Source organism: Schistocerca piceifrons, chromosome 2 (assembly GCF_021461385.2).
Source record: "Schistocerca piceifrons isolate TAMUIC-IGC-003096 chromosome 2, iqSchPice1.1, whole genome shotgun sequence".
Taxonomy (NCBI): Eukaryota; Metazoa; Arthropoda; class Insecta; order Orthoptera; family Acrididae; genus Schistocerca; species Schistocerca piceifrons.
The window spans coordinates 479,252,278-479,272,521 of NC_060139.1; the positions used below are offsets into that span (position 1 = coordinate 479,252,278).

The 20,244-nt window shown below is 42.0% G+C and overlaps 1 protein-coding gene across 1 annotated transcript in view; it reads left to right on the forward strand.

Annotated features, from left to right (window-relative positions):
- The first annotated feature begins 1,366 nt into the window (after positions 1–1,366).
- Positions 1,367–20,244, forward strand: part of LOC124775504 (cilia- and flagella-associated protein 52-like) — a 244,150-nt gene continuing 225,272 nt past the window's right edge. The window contains exons 1-3 of the mRNA XM_047250337.1: positions 1,367–1,373; positions 12,375–12,574; positions 12,654–12,831. Coding sequence (XP_047106293.1) covers positions 1,367–1,373; positions 12,375–12,574; positions 12,654–12,831 — 385 coding nt within the window. The remainder of the gene's footprint in view (positions 1,374–12,374; positions 12,575–12,653; positions 12,832–20,244) is intronic.

A 20,244-nucleotide genomic window follows, 5' to 3' on the forward strand; every position in this document is an offset into this window, starting at 1 on the left:
CCACAGGCACATAGACACAGGCAACAGAGCATGCACAATGTCGGCACTAGTACAGTGTATATCCACCTTTCGCAGCAATGCAGGTTGCTATTCTCCCATAGAGACGATCGTAGAGATGCTGGATGTAGTCCTGTGGAACGGCTTGCCATGCCATTTCCACCTGGCGCCTCAGTTGGACCAGCGTTCGTGCTGGACGTGCAGACTGCGTGAGACGACGCTTCATCCAGTCCCAAACATGCTCAATGGGGGGACAGATCCGGAGATCTTGCTGGCCAGGGTAGTTGACTTACACCTTCTAGAGCACGTTGGGTGGCACGGGATACATGCGGACGTGCATTGTCCTGTTGGAACAGCAAGTTCCCTTGCCGGTCTAGGAATGGTAGAACGATGGGTTCGATGACTGTTTGGATGTACCGTGCACTATTCAGTGTCCCCTCGACGATCACCAGTGGTGTACGGCCAGTGTAGGAGATCGCTCCCCACACCATGATGCCGGGTGTTGGCCCTGTGTGCCTCGCTCATATGCAGTCCTGATTGTGGCGCTCACCTGCACGGCGCCAAACACGCATACGACCATCATTGGCACCAAGGCAGAAGCGACTCTCATCGCTGAAGACGACACGTCTCCATTCGTCCCTCCATTCACACCTGTCGCGACACCACTGGAGGCGGGCTGCACGATGTTGGGGCGTGAGCGGAAGACGGCCTAACGGTGTGCGGAACCGTAGCCCAGCTTCATGGAGACGGTTGCGAATGGTCCTCGCCGATACCCCAGGAGCAACAGTGTCCCTAATTTGCTGGGAAGTGGCAGTGCGGTCCCCTACGGCACTGCGTAGGATCCTACAGTCTTGGCGTGCATCCGTGCGTCGCTGCGGTCCGGTCCCAGGTCGACGGGCACGTGCACCTTCCGCCGACCACTGGCGACAACATCGATGTACTGTGGAGACCTCACGCCCCACGTGTTGAGCAATTCGGCGGTACGTCCACCCGGCCTCCCGCATGCCCACTATACGCCCTCGCTCAAAGTCCGTCAACTGCACATACGGTTCACGTCCATGCTGTCGCGGCATGCTACCAGTGTTAAAGACTGCGATGGAGTTCCGTATGCCACGGCAAATTGGCTGACACTGACGGCGGCGGTGCACAAATGCTGCGCAGCTAGCGCCATTCGACGGCCAACACCGCGGTTCCTGGTGTGTCCGCTGTGCCGTGCGTGTGATCATTGCTTGTACAGCCCTCTCGCAGTGTCCGGAGCAAGTATGGTGGGTCTGACACACCGGTGTCAATGTGTTCTTTTTTCCATTTCCAGGAGTGTATTTTAGCATTTTGTGGTCTACATTTAGCGTCATCAATATTTTTCTTGCAGATGGCTGGTCAGTTGCTACTTAGTATATGTTGAACAATGTCTAGATAGGAGCCATTTCTCTTCCCCTTACACTACTCAGCCGCCATTCTCATTTGCTACTTTACATTAGCGTTTATGTAAATTCACTGATTTCAGAGACTGTGGTCTGCAGCCAATATACTGGAAGTGTAAAAGCTTGTTTATTATAAGCATTAGTGTTAACCATGATTTGCATCCTCCCTTGAGTCTTCTGCAAGGTGTGTCTTTATGCCCTGTACATAATATAAGTTTTTTCTTCCAATACTGTCCAGTAAGTCTTTCGTGAAATGGAGCTCTGTGTCACTTTTCTGAACTCTTCCCAGTACATAAACCTTTCTAGTCCTTTTCCTTCATCCCTCTTCCTTCCCTTTCAACCCTTCTGCCAGAAGGACCCACTTGCTCTGAAAGCTTGCACGTTTCTTTAACCGATGTATTTTCTTCTGCTGCCACATTGTGAGTGATTTTTTTATCTGTTTAATTATATAATTACTTCTGTAACATTATTATTTCTGTAGGATAAATACTTGTGTGATCTTAGTTGCAGTACTCTAGAAGATGAATGAAAGTATACAAAATACACTAGAAATCCAGCCTGTAGATCAACACAGTGTGGGTAAACTATTTTTAAGTTACCCATGTGGTGCTGCTACACCAGTTCATTTTTCTTCTGACTGACTAGGAATTTCAGGCATGGACTTTCATTTATTATGTGTACATTGACATCCACTTCTTAGTACTTGCTGCCCGCAAGCCTGATTCAACGATTCTCCTGCCTGCTTTTAGTATAAATGTGTTAAGACACAATAGAAGGGCTTGAAAAATCATAAAAATGACAATAGTAATTTTTTGTTTGGTTTTAACAGAACTGTGTTTCTGAGATAATGTGATTGTTACTTTCTCAGTAGAAAATTCTCCATGGATCCTAAACTGGGCAGTCATTAAGAAATTACTATCTGAAACATGGTTGAATATTATAAGCTATTTCCTTAAAACAAAAATGAGAACAAAAAAAGGAGGGAGATGGCTCTACAAATTATACAAATTAGAGGTCACAATCTTATCTCAAATTTTATTAATAGGTGTTGTTGTTGTTGTTGTCATCTTCAGTCCAAAGACTTGTTGATGCAGCTCTCCATACCACTCTATCCATGCAAGCCTCTTAATCTCATAATAACTACTGCAATGTATATCTAGTTGAACTGTTTACTGTATTAATTTCTTGGTCTCCCTCTACAATTTTGATCGCCCACACTTCTATCCAGTACTGAATTTGTGATTCCTTGAAGTCTTAGAATGTGTCCTACCAACCATTTCATGCTTTTAGTCAAATTGTGCCAAAAATTTCTTTTTTCCTCACTTCTGTTTAGTACCTCTCCATTAGTTACCAGTACTCGACCTATGCATTTAATGTTCAAATTCTTCTGTAGCACCATGTTTAAGAAGCTCTTCTATTCTCTTCTTGTCTAAACTACTTATTGTCCATGCTATACTCCCATACAAGGCTACATTCTATACAAATACCTTCAGAAAGGACTTCGTAACACTTTAATTTATATTTCACATTAACAAATTTATCCAGAAATGCGTTTTTGGAACTTCCAGCGTACATTTTATATCCTCTCTGTTTTGACCACCATCAGGTATTTTACTGACCAAATAGCAAAACTAGTCTACTACTTTTAATGTCTCATTTCATAATCTAATGCCCTCAGCATTGCCTGATTAAATCAAATACATTCCATATCCCTTGTTTTGGTTTTGTTTATGTTCATCTTACAGTCTTCTTTCAAGAGACTGTCCATGCTGTTCAACTGCTCTTGCAAGTCCTCTACTGTCTCTGACAGAATTACAATGTCATCAGCAATCCTCAAAGTTTTTATTTTTTCTCTGTGAAATTTAATTCCTTTTCCAAATTTTTCTTTGGTTTCCTACTGTTTGCTCACTGTACAGATTGAATAACATTGAGGAGAGCCTAAAACCCTGTCTCTATGCTTTCTCAACCATTGTGTAACTTTCATCCCTTTGACTCATAACTACCATCTGGTTTCTGTACAAGTTGTAAATAACATTTTGCTCCCATGCTACTTACAGAATTTCAAAGAGTGTATTCCAGTGAACATTGTCAAAATCTTTCTCTAAGTCTACAAATGCTGTACATCAGGACTGGCCAGTTGCTGCAAACTGCACATAAGTGCAGAAATCCAGCAAGGTGTGCCCGTCTCAGCCAGAGGGAAAAGCAGAATGGTGACGTCTGTAACTAGGCATACCAAATGAGTGGTGACAGTTCCATTTCCTCATTTATGTAGCACCAGGAGGACCAAAGCAAACCCAGTCTTGCTGCTGTCTGATGACTGTAGCCCTATGTGAGACATGCTGAGAAATGGGGAGTATCACAGAGAAGCAAAGAACGGGAGATCTGTGTTCTCAGATGTTTAAACATGACTGGAAACTACTAGTCTTCTTTACAGCAGTAGGTGAAAACCCACAGTGTTTGCTATGCCACCAAGTAATAGGTAGTGAAAGACACTAAAACTCATTTCATAAAGATGAATGTAGTGTACTGAACAGTGAAGAACGGCAAGCCAAAACTAAATGCGCTTGAGAAAATGGATGGGGCATATGGACAGGATTTTAATTAAAGTCATAATAATTTATACCTCTCTAACTCCCCATTTCTTATGTAGCACATAAGAAGTTCATAAAATAAATTTCTACAGTACATACGGCTGTTGGTAAATTATTGCATCAGGAAAAAAAAAATTTCTTATGTCTGTTTCTATTTTCCTGTACAACGTACTGTTTTCAATTTTCCAGAATGACAATTGCAGTACATCTGCACTGCAAATGAGTTTCAAAACTGAATTAAGAATAGCAAAATCTGGCAAACTGTTTTTCCAAAGGGGAGTATGTAAATGTCTGTCTCATTGATGCTACAGAACTTTTGTGTCTCATGAACATTAACAGGTTTCAAGAAATCAGCCTATCCAAAGAAACAGTGACATGATGTGTGTTATGGCTAAGGTCTTTGTTGCTTTCTCAGTTGCATTGGATGAAGCAACAGATCTTACAGACACAGCTCAGGTACTGATATATATACAACATGTTGATAAAGGTCTCCATGTAACAGAGGCTATTTTGGACTTAGTGCCTTTGAAAGGAACTATTATAGGTGTGGACTTACTGCAAGCTGTCGAGCAAGAGATTGATGGTGTTGGTATGGATTGGAATTTGTTAACCTCAGTGATCATGGATGGAGCAATGGTAATGTGAGACCATCAGAGAAGACCCATAACACTGATGCACAAAAATCTGAGATGCACATAAGAGACAATGTATGGGATTCACTGCATTCTACATTGAGAGGAGCTTTGCGCAAAATCAGTAATGTTAGAAAATGCCATACAAATTGTTGTGCATACTATAAGTACCTGAAGACATATGGGGTTATGCATTGCCAGTTTTGGCAGTTCTTGGGGAAACTGGGAGAGGAGTACAGCAACATACTTAACTATACCAAAATACGTTGGCCCAGTCAAGGTAAAATGCTGAAAAGATTTTTTGATTTATGTTTGGCCTGAAAAGAGTGTACTGAAATTAGAAGACCCTTGATGAGCATCAGACCTTGTGTTTCTTGTGGACATTACATCTCACATGAACAGCCTGAAGGTGGAAATAATTAAATTTCTGATGTGTTGGAAAAAGTAAATGCATTTGAAAGGAAGCTTGATCTTTGTGAGAACCTACTATTGTCTGAAAACACAGCACATTTCCCTATCCTTGCTTTGTTTCATGAAAATGCTAGATTTCGAAATATGTATCAATAATTGTAAAATTAAGGAACACGATTTGTGTCTCCTAGCAATCATTGCTTTGCATTGCCATTTCCAGCTTCAGTTGAAGATGCTCTGAATCATCTACAGATGGAACTGATCAACCTGCAGAGCAGTGCACAGGTGAAGGACAAGTTCTCTGCAGTATGAAGCACAAAAGAATTATATCAAAATTTTCCACAGCAAGAATTTCCACACCTGCATCATGAAACTGAGAGTGTTATGTACATGTCTGGAGCCACTTATCTCTGTGAAAGATTTTTCTCTGTAATGAAAATGAATAAGTCAAGGTTTGAGCAAATATTAGGGAGGAAATGCTTTGCAGTTGCTTGCGTTCATGCTTTTGTGTCCAACATTAACTTTATTTTAGGTGCTACTTCCTATAAATGTTCTTTTGGCCTTGCCTTGCTTCTGGGTCTTATCTGTACCTGTCATGTTTATCTACTCTGCTTCTCTGGTGTCAAAATATCTTCAAAATTCTTTACCCCACTGCCTATTTGCTTCTGTCTCGGGTTCTTTGGTTGACATTCGTCTGATGATTTTACTGACGTTTCACCAGCATGAGTGGCTGGCATTGTCAAAGCTTCACCCTCCATTGCTGGTGGTGAACTGGAGCCAAGCTCGTGGCTGCAGACTATATGTACCTGACGCACCAATGGCCGAGGACTTCTCCATGGTCATTTCTGATGCGGTTCTCCTCTTGCTACCTGCGACAGTCGTTTGCTATATTACGGGAAGCAAGGATCTGTTTACCTTAAGGCTTTCCTCTTTCTTGTTGAAGCTGTTCCCGTGTTTGTGTATTTATACAGCTTCTCTAAACAAGTGGGTGTGATAGTGCTTCTCTACAGCCAGAACTTCCATGTCGGAGAATTTTATTACATGGTCAGTCTCACTCAGTGTGTGCTCTGCCACAGCCGATTTCTCCACCTGCTCCAACTTGCAACGTAGCTTATGTTCTTTGATCCTGGTGTTGATTGATCGTCCAGTCATTGTGACGTAAACTTTTCCACATGTGCATGGTAAGCGGTATATTCCCGACATTGCAAGTGGGTGTCTTTTATCCTTTGCTGATCTAAGACATTCTTTGATCTTCCTTGTCAGTTTGAAAATTGTCTTTACGCCATGTTTGTGCAATATGCGGCCGATTCTGTGTGTCACTCTGGGAATGTATGGCAGAAAGGCCGTACCCGATATTTATTTTCCTGATTCCTTACTTTGCTGAGTGTTTGGCTCTGTTACACTTCTAATATAATTTGTGGAGTACCGATTGCTCCTCATAACACTTTCCAGGTGTTGCATTTCTCGTCTATATTAGAAGTTGGCACACCAGATACATATAGTCTATGGCCACGAGCTCGGCTCCAGTTCACCACCGGCAATGGAGGGTGAAGCTTTGACAATGCCAGCCACTCGTGCTGGCGAAATGTCAGTAAAATCATCAGACGAACGTCGGCCGAAGAACCCGAGTCAGAAGCAAATAGGCAGTTTGTCAACAACTGGCCACGAAAGCCTTAACAATTTTGTCTTTCTCCCACCTTTAACATCTTAAGCTGCAATTAGTACATGTTCCATTACATTTAGTGCAAAACTCAGTTCCTATTCACTTTTGGCTACCGCTGCTGTATCACCAATAAATTGTATTGTGCTAATTTTCTGTCCTTGATAAACAATAACTGTCCCTACATATGCCAAATTCAATTAAGCTACTGCAGTTCATAGTGCAACAATAAACTATGAAATACCTCCTCATCTGCATATGCAATGTGCTTCTACACTGCAATACACAATAATTTTGTAGTGTGTTTATACAAGCTGGTTGCTTGGCAGCACTGCAGCAGCTAAGATGCAGAAAAATTGTGGGAGTTTTGTGACTCATTGTCTTGGACTCTGGTTGTACTGTAACATGGACCAAGCCAAAGAGTAGAATATTACATGGAGAGAACGAGAAGAAAAGCGAAAATCCTGCAAAGAAGACATATACAAAGCATATGGTATTAAAGACACAAATGCGCAAAATACTTAAGTATCATTTGTAATATGACACATCTTTTATGTAATCTGCAGCTTTATAAATGATTTAAATTATATACAGTATACTTAATGACAAATTGTTTCCGTGCCTCTTGAATACATGATGCTTGTCAGTGTCTTTTCTTATGTTCAGTGGAATACTATTGTAAGCCCTTATCCCAGACTGGATAACTCCTTTTTGAACTTCACTGAAAGCTACTGAATCTTTGTGGCAGGATAGTGAATGTCACAGTTAGTTTGGAAAAGTTTTTGTTGGTCTTAACAAATGTCATCAATATAATATGGATAGATAAAAAAATCTACTCATCAATCAGCATCAGGAGAAGACATGTAAATGATGTGAAAATGCAAGGGCTTTTGGAATCAGTGGCTCCTTCTTCTGGCAGAAATGTTGAAGAGAAAGGAAGAGTGATGAAGGAAAAGGACTGGTGAGATTTATCAGATGGGAGAGTTCTGGAAAAATTACCCAGAACCCCAGATCGCAGGAGACTTACTGAATGGGATGAGAAGCAAAGACTTATTGTTGGTGCTTGCACCAAAAGGTTTGGAAAACCTCATCCGAGACAGGCACCAATAATCAGTCTTTCTGTCTCACCCCATCTGGTAAGTCTCTCATGTCCTGTGGTTCTGGGCGAATTTTCTGGAACTTTCCTATTTTTTAAACCTCACCAGTCCTTTTTCTTCATGCTTCTTCATTTCGAGTCAACTCTTTTGGCAAAAGAACGAGCCTCTGGCTCTGCTAGCTCCCACAGTTCCACATTTTTTACATGATTTTTCCGGCAGCCATGTGGTGAGTAGATTATTTGTCTGTCCATTTTATATTTTCAAAGACTGATTAATTTCATTGATAAATATCATCAGTGAATAAATATACTGACTTGTGAGTGTAAATAACTCAAGGGTCTTAAATAGATTTGTAACACTGCAGATCAACTTCACAGCTCAGTTTTGTAGTTTAAAAACTTTTTCCACTTTTGCAGTATTTCCCCAGAATATTATACCATACAAGACCAGATACTGGAAATATGCAAAATATTCCCCTTTCAACATGGGACGAATAAAATCGTAATGCAAAACTTGCCAAGCTTAGCTTCTTGAGCAGGTAATTGGTACATTCATTTCATTTTAAGTGATCTTTTGACCATTGACATATATTTCAAGGGCTTTTAGCCTGTTTCTGCTATCTGAAACTCCATTAGACTTTTGAAAGGTTTAATGGTAGCCTGTTTGCTGTGAACCATTTGTATACTTGGTGTATTACCATTTCAGCTGTAATGTACATTGAGGATTTCACACCATTTATAAAGATACTAATATCATCAGCAAACATTACTATATTTGCTTGACTTCTACTTATGCTGGTAGATTGTACACTAAGAAGATCAGTGATCCAAGTATCAAGCCTTGGGGAACACCATACACAATAGTTCTCTGCTGCGATTTTATTGTGTCATTTTCAGTGGTGTATTCTCTTTTAAATTTTAATGCTGCATCTGTCTCTGTATTATCGGTAGAACTTACAGTAGTTTTAATGCTTTTTTCCTTTTGTAAACAACACTGGATAACAGAAAATCTATGTTATTTGGAGTCCAAAATGGTAAAAACATCTACAAAGCTGGGAATTTAATTCTGCAAAAAAAGTTCAGTTTCTCTGCTGCTCAGTCTACTTTTCTGGTTATGTAGGGCCTACCTTTTATCAGGAGAAAGAAAACTGGCGTTCTACGGATCGGAGCGTGGAATGTCAGATCCCTTAATCGGGCAGGTAGGTTAGAAAATTTAAAAAGGGAAATGGATAGGTTAAAGTTAGATATAGTGGGAATTAGTGAAGTTTGGTGGCAGGAGGAACAAGACTTTTGGTCTGGTGAATACAGGCTTATAAATACAAAATCAAATAGGGTTAATGCAGGAGTAGGTTTAATAATGAACAGGAAAACAGGAATGCGGGTAAGCTACTACAAACAGCATAGTGAACACATTATTGTGGCCAAGATAGACACGAAGTCCACACCTACTACGGTAGTACAAGTTTATATGTCAACTAGCTCAACTAGCTCTGCAGATGATGAAGAAATTGATGAAATGTATGTTGAGGTAAAAGAAATTATTCAGGTAGTGAAGGGAGAGGAAAATTTAAGAGTCATGGGTGACTGGAATTCGACAGTAGGAAAAGGAAGAGAAGGAAACGTAGTAGGTGAATATGGATTGGGGCTAAGAAATGAAAGAGGAAGCCACCTGGTAGAATTTTGCACAGAGCATAACTTAATCATAGCTAATACTTGGTTCAAGAATCCTGAAAGAAGGTTGTATACATGGAAGAACCCTGGAGGTACTAGAAGGTTTCAGATAGATTATATAATGGAAAGACAGAGATTTAGGAACCAGGTTTTAAATTGTAAGACATTTCCAGGGGCAGATGTGGACTCTGACCAGAATCTATTGGTTATGAGCTGTAGACTAAAACTGAAGAAACTGCAAAAAGGTGGGAATTTAAGGAGATGGGACCTGGATAAACTGAAAGAACCAGAGGTTGTACAGAGTTTCAGCGAGAGCATAATGGAACAATTGACAGGAATGGGGGAAAGAAATACAGCAGAAGAAGGATTGGTAGCTTTGAGGGATGAAATAGTGAAGGCAGCAGAGGATCAAGTAGGCAAAAAGACGAGGGCTGGTAGAAATCCTTGGGTAACAGAAGAGATACTGAATTTAATTGATGAAAGGAGAAAATACAAAAATGCAGTAAATGAAGGAGGCAAAAAGGATTACAAACGTCTGAAAAATGAGATCGACAGGAAGTGCAAAATGGCTAAGCAGGGGTGGCTAGAGGACAAATGTAAGGATGTAGAGGCTTATCTCACGAGGGGTAAGATAGATACTGCCTACAGGAAAATTAAAGAGATCTTTGGAGAAAAGAGAATCACTTGCATGAATATCAAGAGCTCAGATGGAAACGCAGTTCTAAGCAAAGAAGGGAAAGCAGAAAGGTGGAAGGAGTATATAGAGGGTCTATATAGGGGCGATATTGTTGAGGACAATATTATGGAAATGGTAGAGGATGTAGATGAAGATGAAATGGGAGATATGATATTGCGTGAAGAGTTTGACAGAGCACTGAAAGACCTAAGTCGAAACAAGGCCCAGGAATAGACAACATTCCATTAGAACTACTGACAGCCTTGGGAGAGCCAGCCATGAAAAAACTCTACCATCTGGTGAGCAAGATGTATGAGACAGGCGAAATTCCCTCAGACTTCGAGAAAAATATAATAATTCCAATCCCAAAGAAAGCAGATGTTGACAGATGTGAAAATTACCGAACTATCAGTTTAATAAGTCACAGCTGCAAAATACTAACGCGAATTCTTTACAGACGAATGGAAAAACTGGTAGAAGCTGATCTCGGGGAAGGTCAGTTTGGATTCCGTAGAAATATTGGAACACGTGAGGCAATACTGACCCTACGACTTATCTTAGAAAATAGATTAAGGAAAGGCAAACCTACGTTTCTAGCATTTGTAGACTTAGGGAAAGCTTTTGACAATGTTGACTGGAATACTCTCTTTCAAATTCTGAAGGTGGCAGGGGTAAAATACAGGGAGCGAAAGACTATTTACAATTTGTACAGAAAGCAGATGGCAGTTGTAAGAGTCGTGGGACGTGAAAGGGAAGCAGTGGTTGGTAAGGGAGTGAGACAGGGTTGTAGCCTCTCCCCGATGTTATTCAATCTGTGTATTGAGCAAGCAGTAAAGGAAACAAAAGAAAAGTTCGGAGTAGGTATTAAAATCCATGGAGGAGAAATAAAAACTTTGAGGTTCGCCAATGAGATTGTAATTCTGTCAGATACAGCACAGGACTTGGAAGAGCAGTTGAACGGAATGGACAGTGTCTTGAAAGGAGGGTATAAGATGAACATAAAAAAAAGCAAAACGAGGATAATGGAATGTAGTCGAGTTAACTCATGTGATGCTGAGGGAATCTAGATTAGGGAATGAGACACTTAAAGTAATAAAGGAGTTTTGCTATTTGGGGAGCAACATAACTGATGATGGTCGGAGTAGAGAGGATATAAAATGTAGACTGGCAATGGCAAGGAAAGAGTTTCTGAAGAAGAGAAATTTGTTAACATTGAGTATAGATTTGAGTGTCAGGAAGTCGTTTCTGAAAGTATTTGTTTGGATTGCAGCCATGTATGGAAGTGAAACATGGACGATAAATAGTTTAGACAAGAAGAGAATAGAAGCTTTCGAAATGTGGTGCTACAGAAGAATGCTGAAGATTAGATGGGTAGATCACGTAACTAATGAGGAGGTATTGAATAGAATTGGGGAGAAGAGGAGTTTGTGGCACAACTTGACTAGAAGAAGGGATCGGTTGGTAGGACATGTTCTGACGCATCAAGGGATCACCAATTTAGTACTGGAGGGCAGCATGGAGGGTAAAAATTGTAGAGGGAGACCAAGAGATGAATACACTAAGCAGATTCAGAAGGATGTAGGCAGCAGTAGGTACTGGGGAATGAAGAAGCTTGCACAGGACAGAGTAGCATGGAGAGCTGCATCAAACCAGTCTCAGGACTGAAGACCACAACAACAACAACAACAAACCTTTATTTTAAAGAAGAGTGGAAAATATTTGTATATTTTGTGCAGATATAATAAAAGTATTGAAAGTTCAAAACCAATAGCAAAATAACAAAACATTCAGAGAAAAATATACAATTAAGCATTGAGCATTGAGTTGAATTCTGACTATCTCTCCCTCCCCCTCCCTCCCTTCCTCCCTCCCTCTCTCTCTCTCTCTCTCTCTCTCTCTCTCTCTCTCTTTCCCTCCCTCCCTCTCTCCCTTCCTATCTCTCTCTCTCTCTCTCTCCCTCCCTCCCTCTCTCCCTTCCTCTCTCTCTCTCTCTCTCTCTCTCTCTCTCTCTCTCTCTCTCACTCTCTCTCTCTCTCTCTGTGTGTGTGTGTGTGTGTGTGTGTGTCTGACACACACAAGTCAACTGCAGATCACTAATTGCCTTTCTTTAATTTTGTTTGCTGTTGATGTGAAAACCAATAACAATTTTACATAGAATAAAAATATTATGTGTGCTACCAAGTTCTTATAGGTCTGAAGATCATGTTTTTTTCCCTCAGGTGTTGTTCCTGGTGGGCTGCAAGTTCATCCAGATGGTGAACACATAGTGTATCCCCTTGGATGCAAAGTTGTGATACAGAACTGGAAGACAAAAGTTCAAACATTTCTGACAGGCCATACTAATGTTATATGTGCTGTATCAATTTCTAAAGAAGGGAAATATGTTGCCTCAGCACAAGTAAATCACATGGGGCACAAGGTAAAGACAAGAAACTATGTCAAGTACAGTGTAGATGTGAATTTAGCATACAGGAAAAATATTTTTCCTTTACTTGCAGGCAACTGTTATGTTGTGGGAATTTGACACCCTGAAACTTGTTACCAAACATGAAATCCATAAAGTTCGTGTAGAATCTGTTATATTTTCATGTGACAGCCATTACCTTGTGTCCTTGGGAGGACGTGATGATGGTAATGTTGTGGTGTGGGACATCAAGGAAAGTGAGGCACTATGTGGTAAGATCCAAAACAGTGAATATCATCTGTACAAAGATGAAAAGAAGAAAAAACTGAAATTATAAACTTTAACAAAGAGACCAAGAGATATATAGGGTGATTTTAAAGTACCAGTTTCAAAAACACTGTAAAAAAAGAACCACTGCTCAGAATGATATCAAATTTGAACTGAATATTGTTGAAGAAGGAGGAAATGTCATGGAAACAGGAAAGAAAGTCACCAAAATTTTTTCCACTAGATTGTGCTGTAAGTATAGCATAAACGGGTTTGGCTATAAATGACAGATGAATCACAATACGGTGGTTATGGTGAAAATGCATATTAAAGTAACCATACTGCATAATGGAATTCAACAGTTGTGATGCTGTTTGTTAGGTGAGCCCTGAGCCATGACAAGGTCACACCACATTGGATGGGAAATATGTTTTTAACTGTCCTGAAGCCAAAAACCATATAAAATCAATAATGAAATCAGTTTTTAATCATCTGAGGCTAAAAGTTTCATAAAAAGTAATAATGAAATCAGTTTTTAATTGTCGTAATACTGTCATGTTCAGTGCTGCCCACTGTTTTCTGCCACAAGTTGAAATTGAGAAAAAGCATGTTCTGCAGCAGAGCAGAGTGTCACAGGGGTCATGTCAGAATATATTGTATGATACTTTCCTTCAATTCAGCTGTGCTTATAATCAGAGCACTGGACACAGCATCTTTTTGATAACTCATAGCTAGAAGTCAGACAGATTAAGAGTAGGCAGTCTGGGCTGTAGGGAAATGATGGCTGATAGTTCTAGCACATCCAAGGTGACTCTGTAGTTGCCTCTTCACTAGCTGTGCAGTGTGAGGAGGAGTGCCATCATGGATAAAATTAATCCTAGCCACATGCTGTTGAAGGGTTGGAATGATATTGTGCGCAAGACTCCCATAGCACATACCAGTGATGATACATGTAACAGGACATGCAGCACCATCTCTTCAAAACAATATAGCTCTACACTACGCAATGGAGTCAACCTGCAGCCCACAGTTACCTTTGCAGAATGAAATGGTACTGGAAGCAGATTTCCCATTCCTGTATTCTGCAGTTCTGTGTATTGACATGTCCTTGAAAATGGAAATAGGCTTTGTCTGACCATAGAATGTTCCATGGCCATTTGTTGTCCACTTCCATGTGAGCAAGAAATTATAGAGCAAACATTCGTTTTACTGGCAGGGCAGCATGAAGCAACTCCTGAACATGTGTGATTGTATATTGACAGCAATACAGGATATTTTGTAGAATTTTATGTACCATGCTCACAGGCATGACCAAAATTAGGGCAATAACATGTGCACTACATGTCTGCACACCACTGCTTGACATCTCCTGGTGTTGTGGCCATATCTTCTGCTGATGTTGAATCAATTATTTTCCTCCCTCTACCACACTGCAGTTCAAAAGAACCTGTACTTTCAAATTTCATAACCATTTTATCCAGGCCATGGTGGACATCAGAACAATACACTTGAGCATCTGGAACTTCAGGAGAGCTACTGGCATGCCTTCACTGTTATTGCAAAAGAGTTGTACCAACAGTGCATGATTCTGCATCGAGACAGCCATGCTGAGTATCTTAGACACAAACTGAGGAACAGCTGTGTACCCCACATCTTACAGCACCATCTTGTGATAGAACTTCTGTTAAATTTTTTTTTGTTTCCGTAGTGTTTACCCCTTCTTTGATAATATTCTGTTCAAATTGGATGTCATTCTCAGTAGTGGTTCTTTTTTACAGCATTTTTAAAATAGAACTTTAATTATAATCATCATGTACCTACTCTGGTTTGGTGTCAGGAGTCTGCAATATCAGATGATGAGTGTAAACTTCTACAGGTTAAATTTGCTAAAGAGGTAAAGAGGGGAGTCAGAGAAAGGTGTAGTGATGAGATAATTGTAACATTAACACACATAGAGCCCATTGTATAAAGCATTTGTCCTTAGATTAACAGAGAATATGACCGCAGATCAAGCTTAACTCAGAAATCTGTGTTGTATATACATTAAACCCAGATTATATTGCCACCAGGTAGAAGCAACTTTGACTGGCATAATTCATGGATCAAAGTCAGATTCAAATATAATTCTCATTTTACAATGTAGTGACATAGCAAAACAATGCTTTTGTTTTGTACAAATACAAGCGGAAATAATAAAGAAGGTGTGACTCTTGAAATTTTCCCGGTGTATCTAATATTCCACAAGATTTCAGAATTGCAGCCGGATCCCATCGACTTCTTTCCACAATATTTCGGCTGACAACCTTACAGCCATCTTCAGGCGAGTGTTTGACACTGGAGATTGCTAGTGCAAGTCGCTTTTTTTTTATACGTAAAAGTGCCGCAGGCGCGCATGAGCAAGTTACCGTAGCATGCGCGCCACCTGTTGATTCCAAGGCCCTCTACAATATTACTGCTCCATAGATGCAGTAATATTGTAGAGGGCCGTGGAATCGACAGGTGGCGCCCATGCTACAGTAACTTGCGCATGCGTAACTGCGACACTTTTACGTATAAATAGAGCGACTTGCACTAGCAATCTCCAGTGTCAAACACTCACCTGAAGATGGCTGTAAGGTTGTAAGCCGAAATATCGTGGAAAGAAGTCGATGGGATCCAGCTGCAATCCCGAAATCTTGTGGAATAAAGAAGGTGTTATTAAGACATAAATACATGACTACACCACCCCCACACAGCCAAAGCTCCAAAGACACTGATGGAAAATCAAAATGCAGCACAAAAAAATAATTAATGTAGAGTAATGAAATTTTTGGAATAAATTTGTCTAGGTAACACATTTAAGTGATTAACATTGCAAGATCACAGGTTAATGTAAGCGTGAGATAAGCCATTGCAAATGTGAAATGCTGATACATTAATAGCTGGTGTAACCACAAGAATGTTGAGCATAAGCATGCAAATGTGCAAGCATTGTGTTGTACAGGTGCTGGATGTCAGTTTGTGGGATGGAGTTCCATGCCTGTTGCATTTGATTGGTCAGTACATGGACAGATAATGTTGTTTGTGGATGTCACTGGAGTTGTCGTCTGATGATGTCTCGTATGTGCTTGGCTGGAGACAGTTCTGGTGATCGAGCAGACAAAGGCAAGATGTTGACACTCTGTAGAGTGTGTTGGGTTACAACAGTGGTATGTGAGTGTTATCCTGTTGGAAAACATCCCCTGAAATGCTATTCATGAATGGCAGCACAACAGGTTGAATCACAAGACTGATATATAAATTTGCAGTCAGGATGTATGGGATAACCACAAGACTGTTCCTGCACTCAAACAAAATTGCACTACAAACCATAGCTCCAGGTGTAGGTCCAGTGTATCTAGCACGCAGACAGGTTGATTGCAGGCCCTCATATGGCCTCCTCCTAACCAACACACAGCCATCACTGGCGCCAAGGCAGACCAACTGTCATCAGAAAACATACAGACCTCCACCCTGCCCTCCAATGAGCTCTTGCTTGACACCACTGAAATCACAAATGGTGGTGGTCTGGGGTCAGTGGAATGCACACTGCAGGGCATCTGACATGGAGCTGTCCTTGAAGCAACCAGTTGGTAACAGTTATTGTGTCACTGTGGTGCCAGCTGCCACTCAAATTGCTGCTGAAGATGAAATACGATGTGACGGAGCCAAACGCCAAACATGATGGTCTTCTCTCACAATAGTGCCTTGTGACCATCCACAGCCTTCTTGTGACTGTCCATTCTCATGACAATTGCTGCCAGTACTCATATACAGTGGCTACATTCCTCCCATGTCTTTCTGCAGTGTCACAGGAGCGTACAACTTCACATAGCCCTGTTACATGATCTCGTTGAAACCCACTGTCGTGTTGATAACGGCACCTTTGTGACCTTAAAGGCATTCTTGACTAACATCAGCTTATCATGTCTACACTCCTCACTGTGTATTTAAAGCAAACCTGATTTGCATCCTTATAGTGGTGCTACTAGTGCCACTCTTATGCAACTAGTGTGAAATTTGAACAATGTAGGAAGACACATTGCTACTTACTGTAAAGAAGATACATCAAGTTGCAGACAGGCACAACTAAAAGACACTTCCATACAGCTTTCGGCCACTGCCTTCATCAGTAAAAGAGAGACACCCACCATTCACAGCCACAAGCAAGCACACCTCGCACACATGACCACCAGCTCCTGCATCTCAGGCCAGAATACAACATCATGCAAGCAGCAATCTGAAGGGGTTGGGGAAGAGGAAGAAATAGTGTACAGGTGGAGAGAGAGATGAACGCTGTCTGGTGTAATGTGCAGGGACTAGAATATCGCAGGCACTGCGTCAGGTGGGTGTGGGGCAGTGAGGTGGGAAAAAGGATAAAAAAAGGAGAGGAACAGGGAAAGATGGGCGGATGCATTGGCAGAGGGCCCCAAAAATACAGGTTGGGAGGTGAGAATATGGGTAGAGGAATGGAAACTGTTGGATGGAGAGTGTGGGAACACTATGCTGTCATAGGTTGAGGTTGGGATGGTTATGGGAGTGGAGAATCTGTTGTGAGGATAACTCCCATCTGCATTGTTCAGAAAAGCTGGTGGTGGAGGGAAGAATCCAGATGGCTTGGGTAGTGAAGCTTCCATTGAAATCAGTTGTGTTGTGTCCAGCTGCATGTTTGTGCCACAGGGTGATCTACTTAGTTCAAAGTCACAGTTTGGCAGTGGCTATTCATCCTGGTGGACAGCTGGTTAGTAGTCACACCAATATAAAAAAATGTGCAATGATTGCAGAAGAGGTGGTAAATGACATGACTGCTTTCACAGGTAGCCCAGCTCCTGATGGAGTGGGATAAATTTGTGACATTACTGGAATAGAAGGTGCTAGGTGGGTGGATTGGGCAGGTTTTGCACCAGGGTCTTTCATAGGGATACGATCCTTGTGGCAAGAGTTTGTGATTGGAAGTGGCATAGGGATGGACTAGGATGTTGTGGAGGTTAGCTGGGTGATGGGACACCACTTTAGGAGGGGTGGGAAGTATCTCGTGTAGGATGTCCCTCATTTCAGGACATGATGATAGGTAATCAAAGCTCTGTGAAGGACATGTTCAGGTGTTCCAGTCCAGGGTGGTACAGGGCGACAAAGGGGACATACTCTTGTGGCTGGCTCCTGGGGGTGTAGAAGGGTTGGGAGGGTGAATGGAAATGGCATGAGAGATCTGTTTGCAGACTAGGTCTGGGGAATGGTGCCTGTTTGTGAAGGCCTTGGTGAGATCCTCAACATAGTGAATATGGTAGTTTTTGTCACTTCATATACGCTGTACTTGGGTGGCCAGGCTGAATGGGAGGGAGTTTTTGGTGTGAAAGGGATGACAGCTGTGAAAATGTAGGTACTGTTGGTGGTTTGTGGGTTTAATGTGCCCAGAATTGAGGATGGAGCCATCAGACAGGAAGAGGTCAACACCTAGAATGGTGGCACGCTGCATTGAGGAGTACTACGTGAAGCAGGTGGGAGAGAAGATGTTGAAGTTGTGAAGGAACAAAGATAGGATGTATTGCCCCTGAGTCCAGATAATGAACGGACCAGACTAGGGCTTTGGTGTTTTGGGAGGCAAGGAAGGTCTCCCCTAGATGGCCCATAAAAAGGTTGGCCTAGGATGGTGTCATGTGGGTGCCCCTGTCTGTGCTGTTGATTTGTTTATATACTTTCATTCCAAATGAGAAGTAGGTGTGGGTTAGGATAAAGGTACTAAGGTGTATGAGGAATGAGGTAGTGGGTTTGGAGCCTGAAGGACATTGGGAAAGGTAGTGTTCAGTAGTGGTAAGACCAGGGGCATGTGGGATGTTGGTGTGTAAGGAGGGGGCATCAATAATAATGAGTAGGGATCCACTAGGAAAAAGGGATGGGTATGATGGAAAGTCAGTGAAGGCAGTGATTGGTGTCTTTGATGTGGGGGGCTAGATTACGGGCAATTTGTTGGAGATGTTGGCCAATGAGAGCCAAAATTCTTTGAATGGGGGCACAATAACCAACCACAATGTGGCTTGCATGATTGTTGGGTTTCTGGATTTTGGGGAGCATGTAAGAGGTGGGGTGTGGTGTGTCATAGGGCTGAGGAGGAAAATGGATTCATGGGAAATGTTCTGGGAAGGGCCTAAGGCTTTAACCAGGGATTGGAGTTTGTGTTGGACTTCTGAGATGGGATCACTCTGGCAGAGTTTACATGTGGAGGATCAGATAATTGGCAGAGACCTTATTTCAGGTAGTCATTGTGATTCATAACAACAGTCGTGGAAGCTTTGTCTGCAGATAGGATGCTTTACCTGGGCCTACTCAACCCAACATGCCACCTTCCTCAATGTTGACCTCCACCTCAAAGATGGCTATATCAGTACCACTGTTCACATCAAACCTTCCAATCACCAGCAATACCTTCACTTACACCGGACCCCATTCAATAACAAGAAATCCTTCCATACAGCTTAGCCACCCATGGCTGTTGCATCTGCAGTGATGATGAGCGATCCCTCTCATAATATACTGAAGGTCTCTCTGAGGCGTTTGCAGATCTCCCATGCCCTATCTTTCCAGTCGCCCACCACCTCCAAAAGTCCCACTGCCCAGCCACAGAGGAGCACTCCTCTTGTGTTTCAGTACCACTTTGGAGTAGAGTGGCTGAAATACATTCTGCGTCAGGGTTTCGACTGTCTCTAGTCATGCCCTGAAATGAGAAATGTTCTACCCACTGTTCTTCCCATCCCACCCGCAATGGTTCTCCACCACCCACCAAACCTGCACAAAATCCTCGTCCATCCTTACACAACCCCAGCTCCCAGTCCCTTGCCTCATGGGTCATGTCCCTGCAATAGACCTAGGCACAAGAGCTGTCCCATACATCCTCCCACCACCACTTACTCCAGTCTGGTCACAAACATCACCTGTACCATCAGAGGCTGAGATATCTGTGAAAACAGTCATGTAATCTACAGCCTAAGCTGCAACCACTGTGCTGCACTCCATGTCGGCATGACAACCAACGTGGGCCATCTAGTGGAGACCTTCCTAGCCTCCCAAAACCCTAAACCTCTATTCTGGTTCAAGTTAATTGATATCTTCATGGTCTGGATTCAGGGCCAAGACATATTATCTTTGTTCCTTCGCAACCTGAACACCTTCTCTCCCAGCCACTTTACATGGTCCTCGTCAACCCAGTTTCTAGATGTTGACCTCTTCCTCTCTGATGGCTCCTATCATCCCCTGGGGCCAGCCACAAGGGTGTGTCCCCTTTGTCACCCTATACCACCCCGTACTGGAACACCTGAACCCATCCTTTGCCAGGGCTTGGATTACCTATCATCATGTCCTGAAATGAGGGACATCCTACAAGAGATACCCCTCCTAAAGTGGTG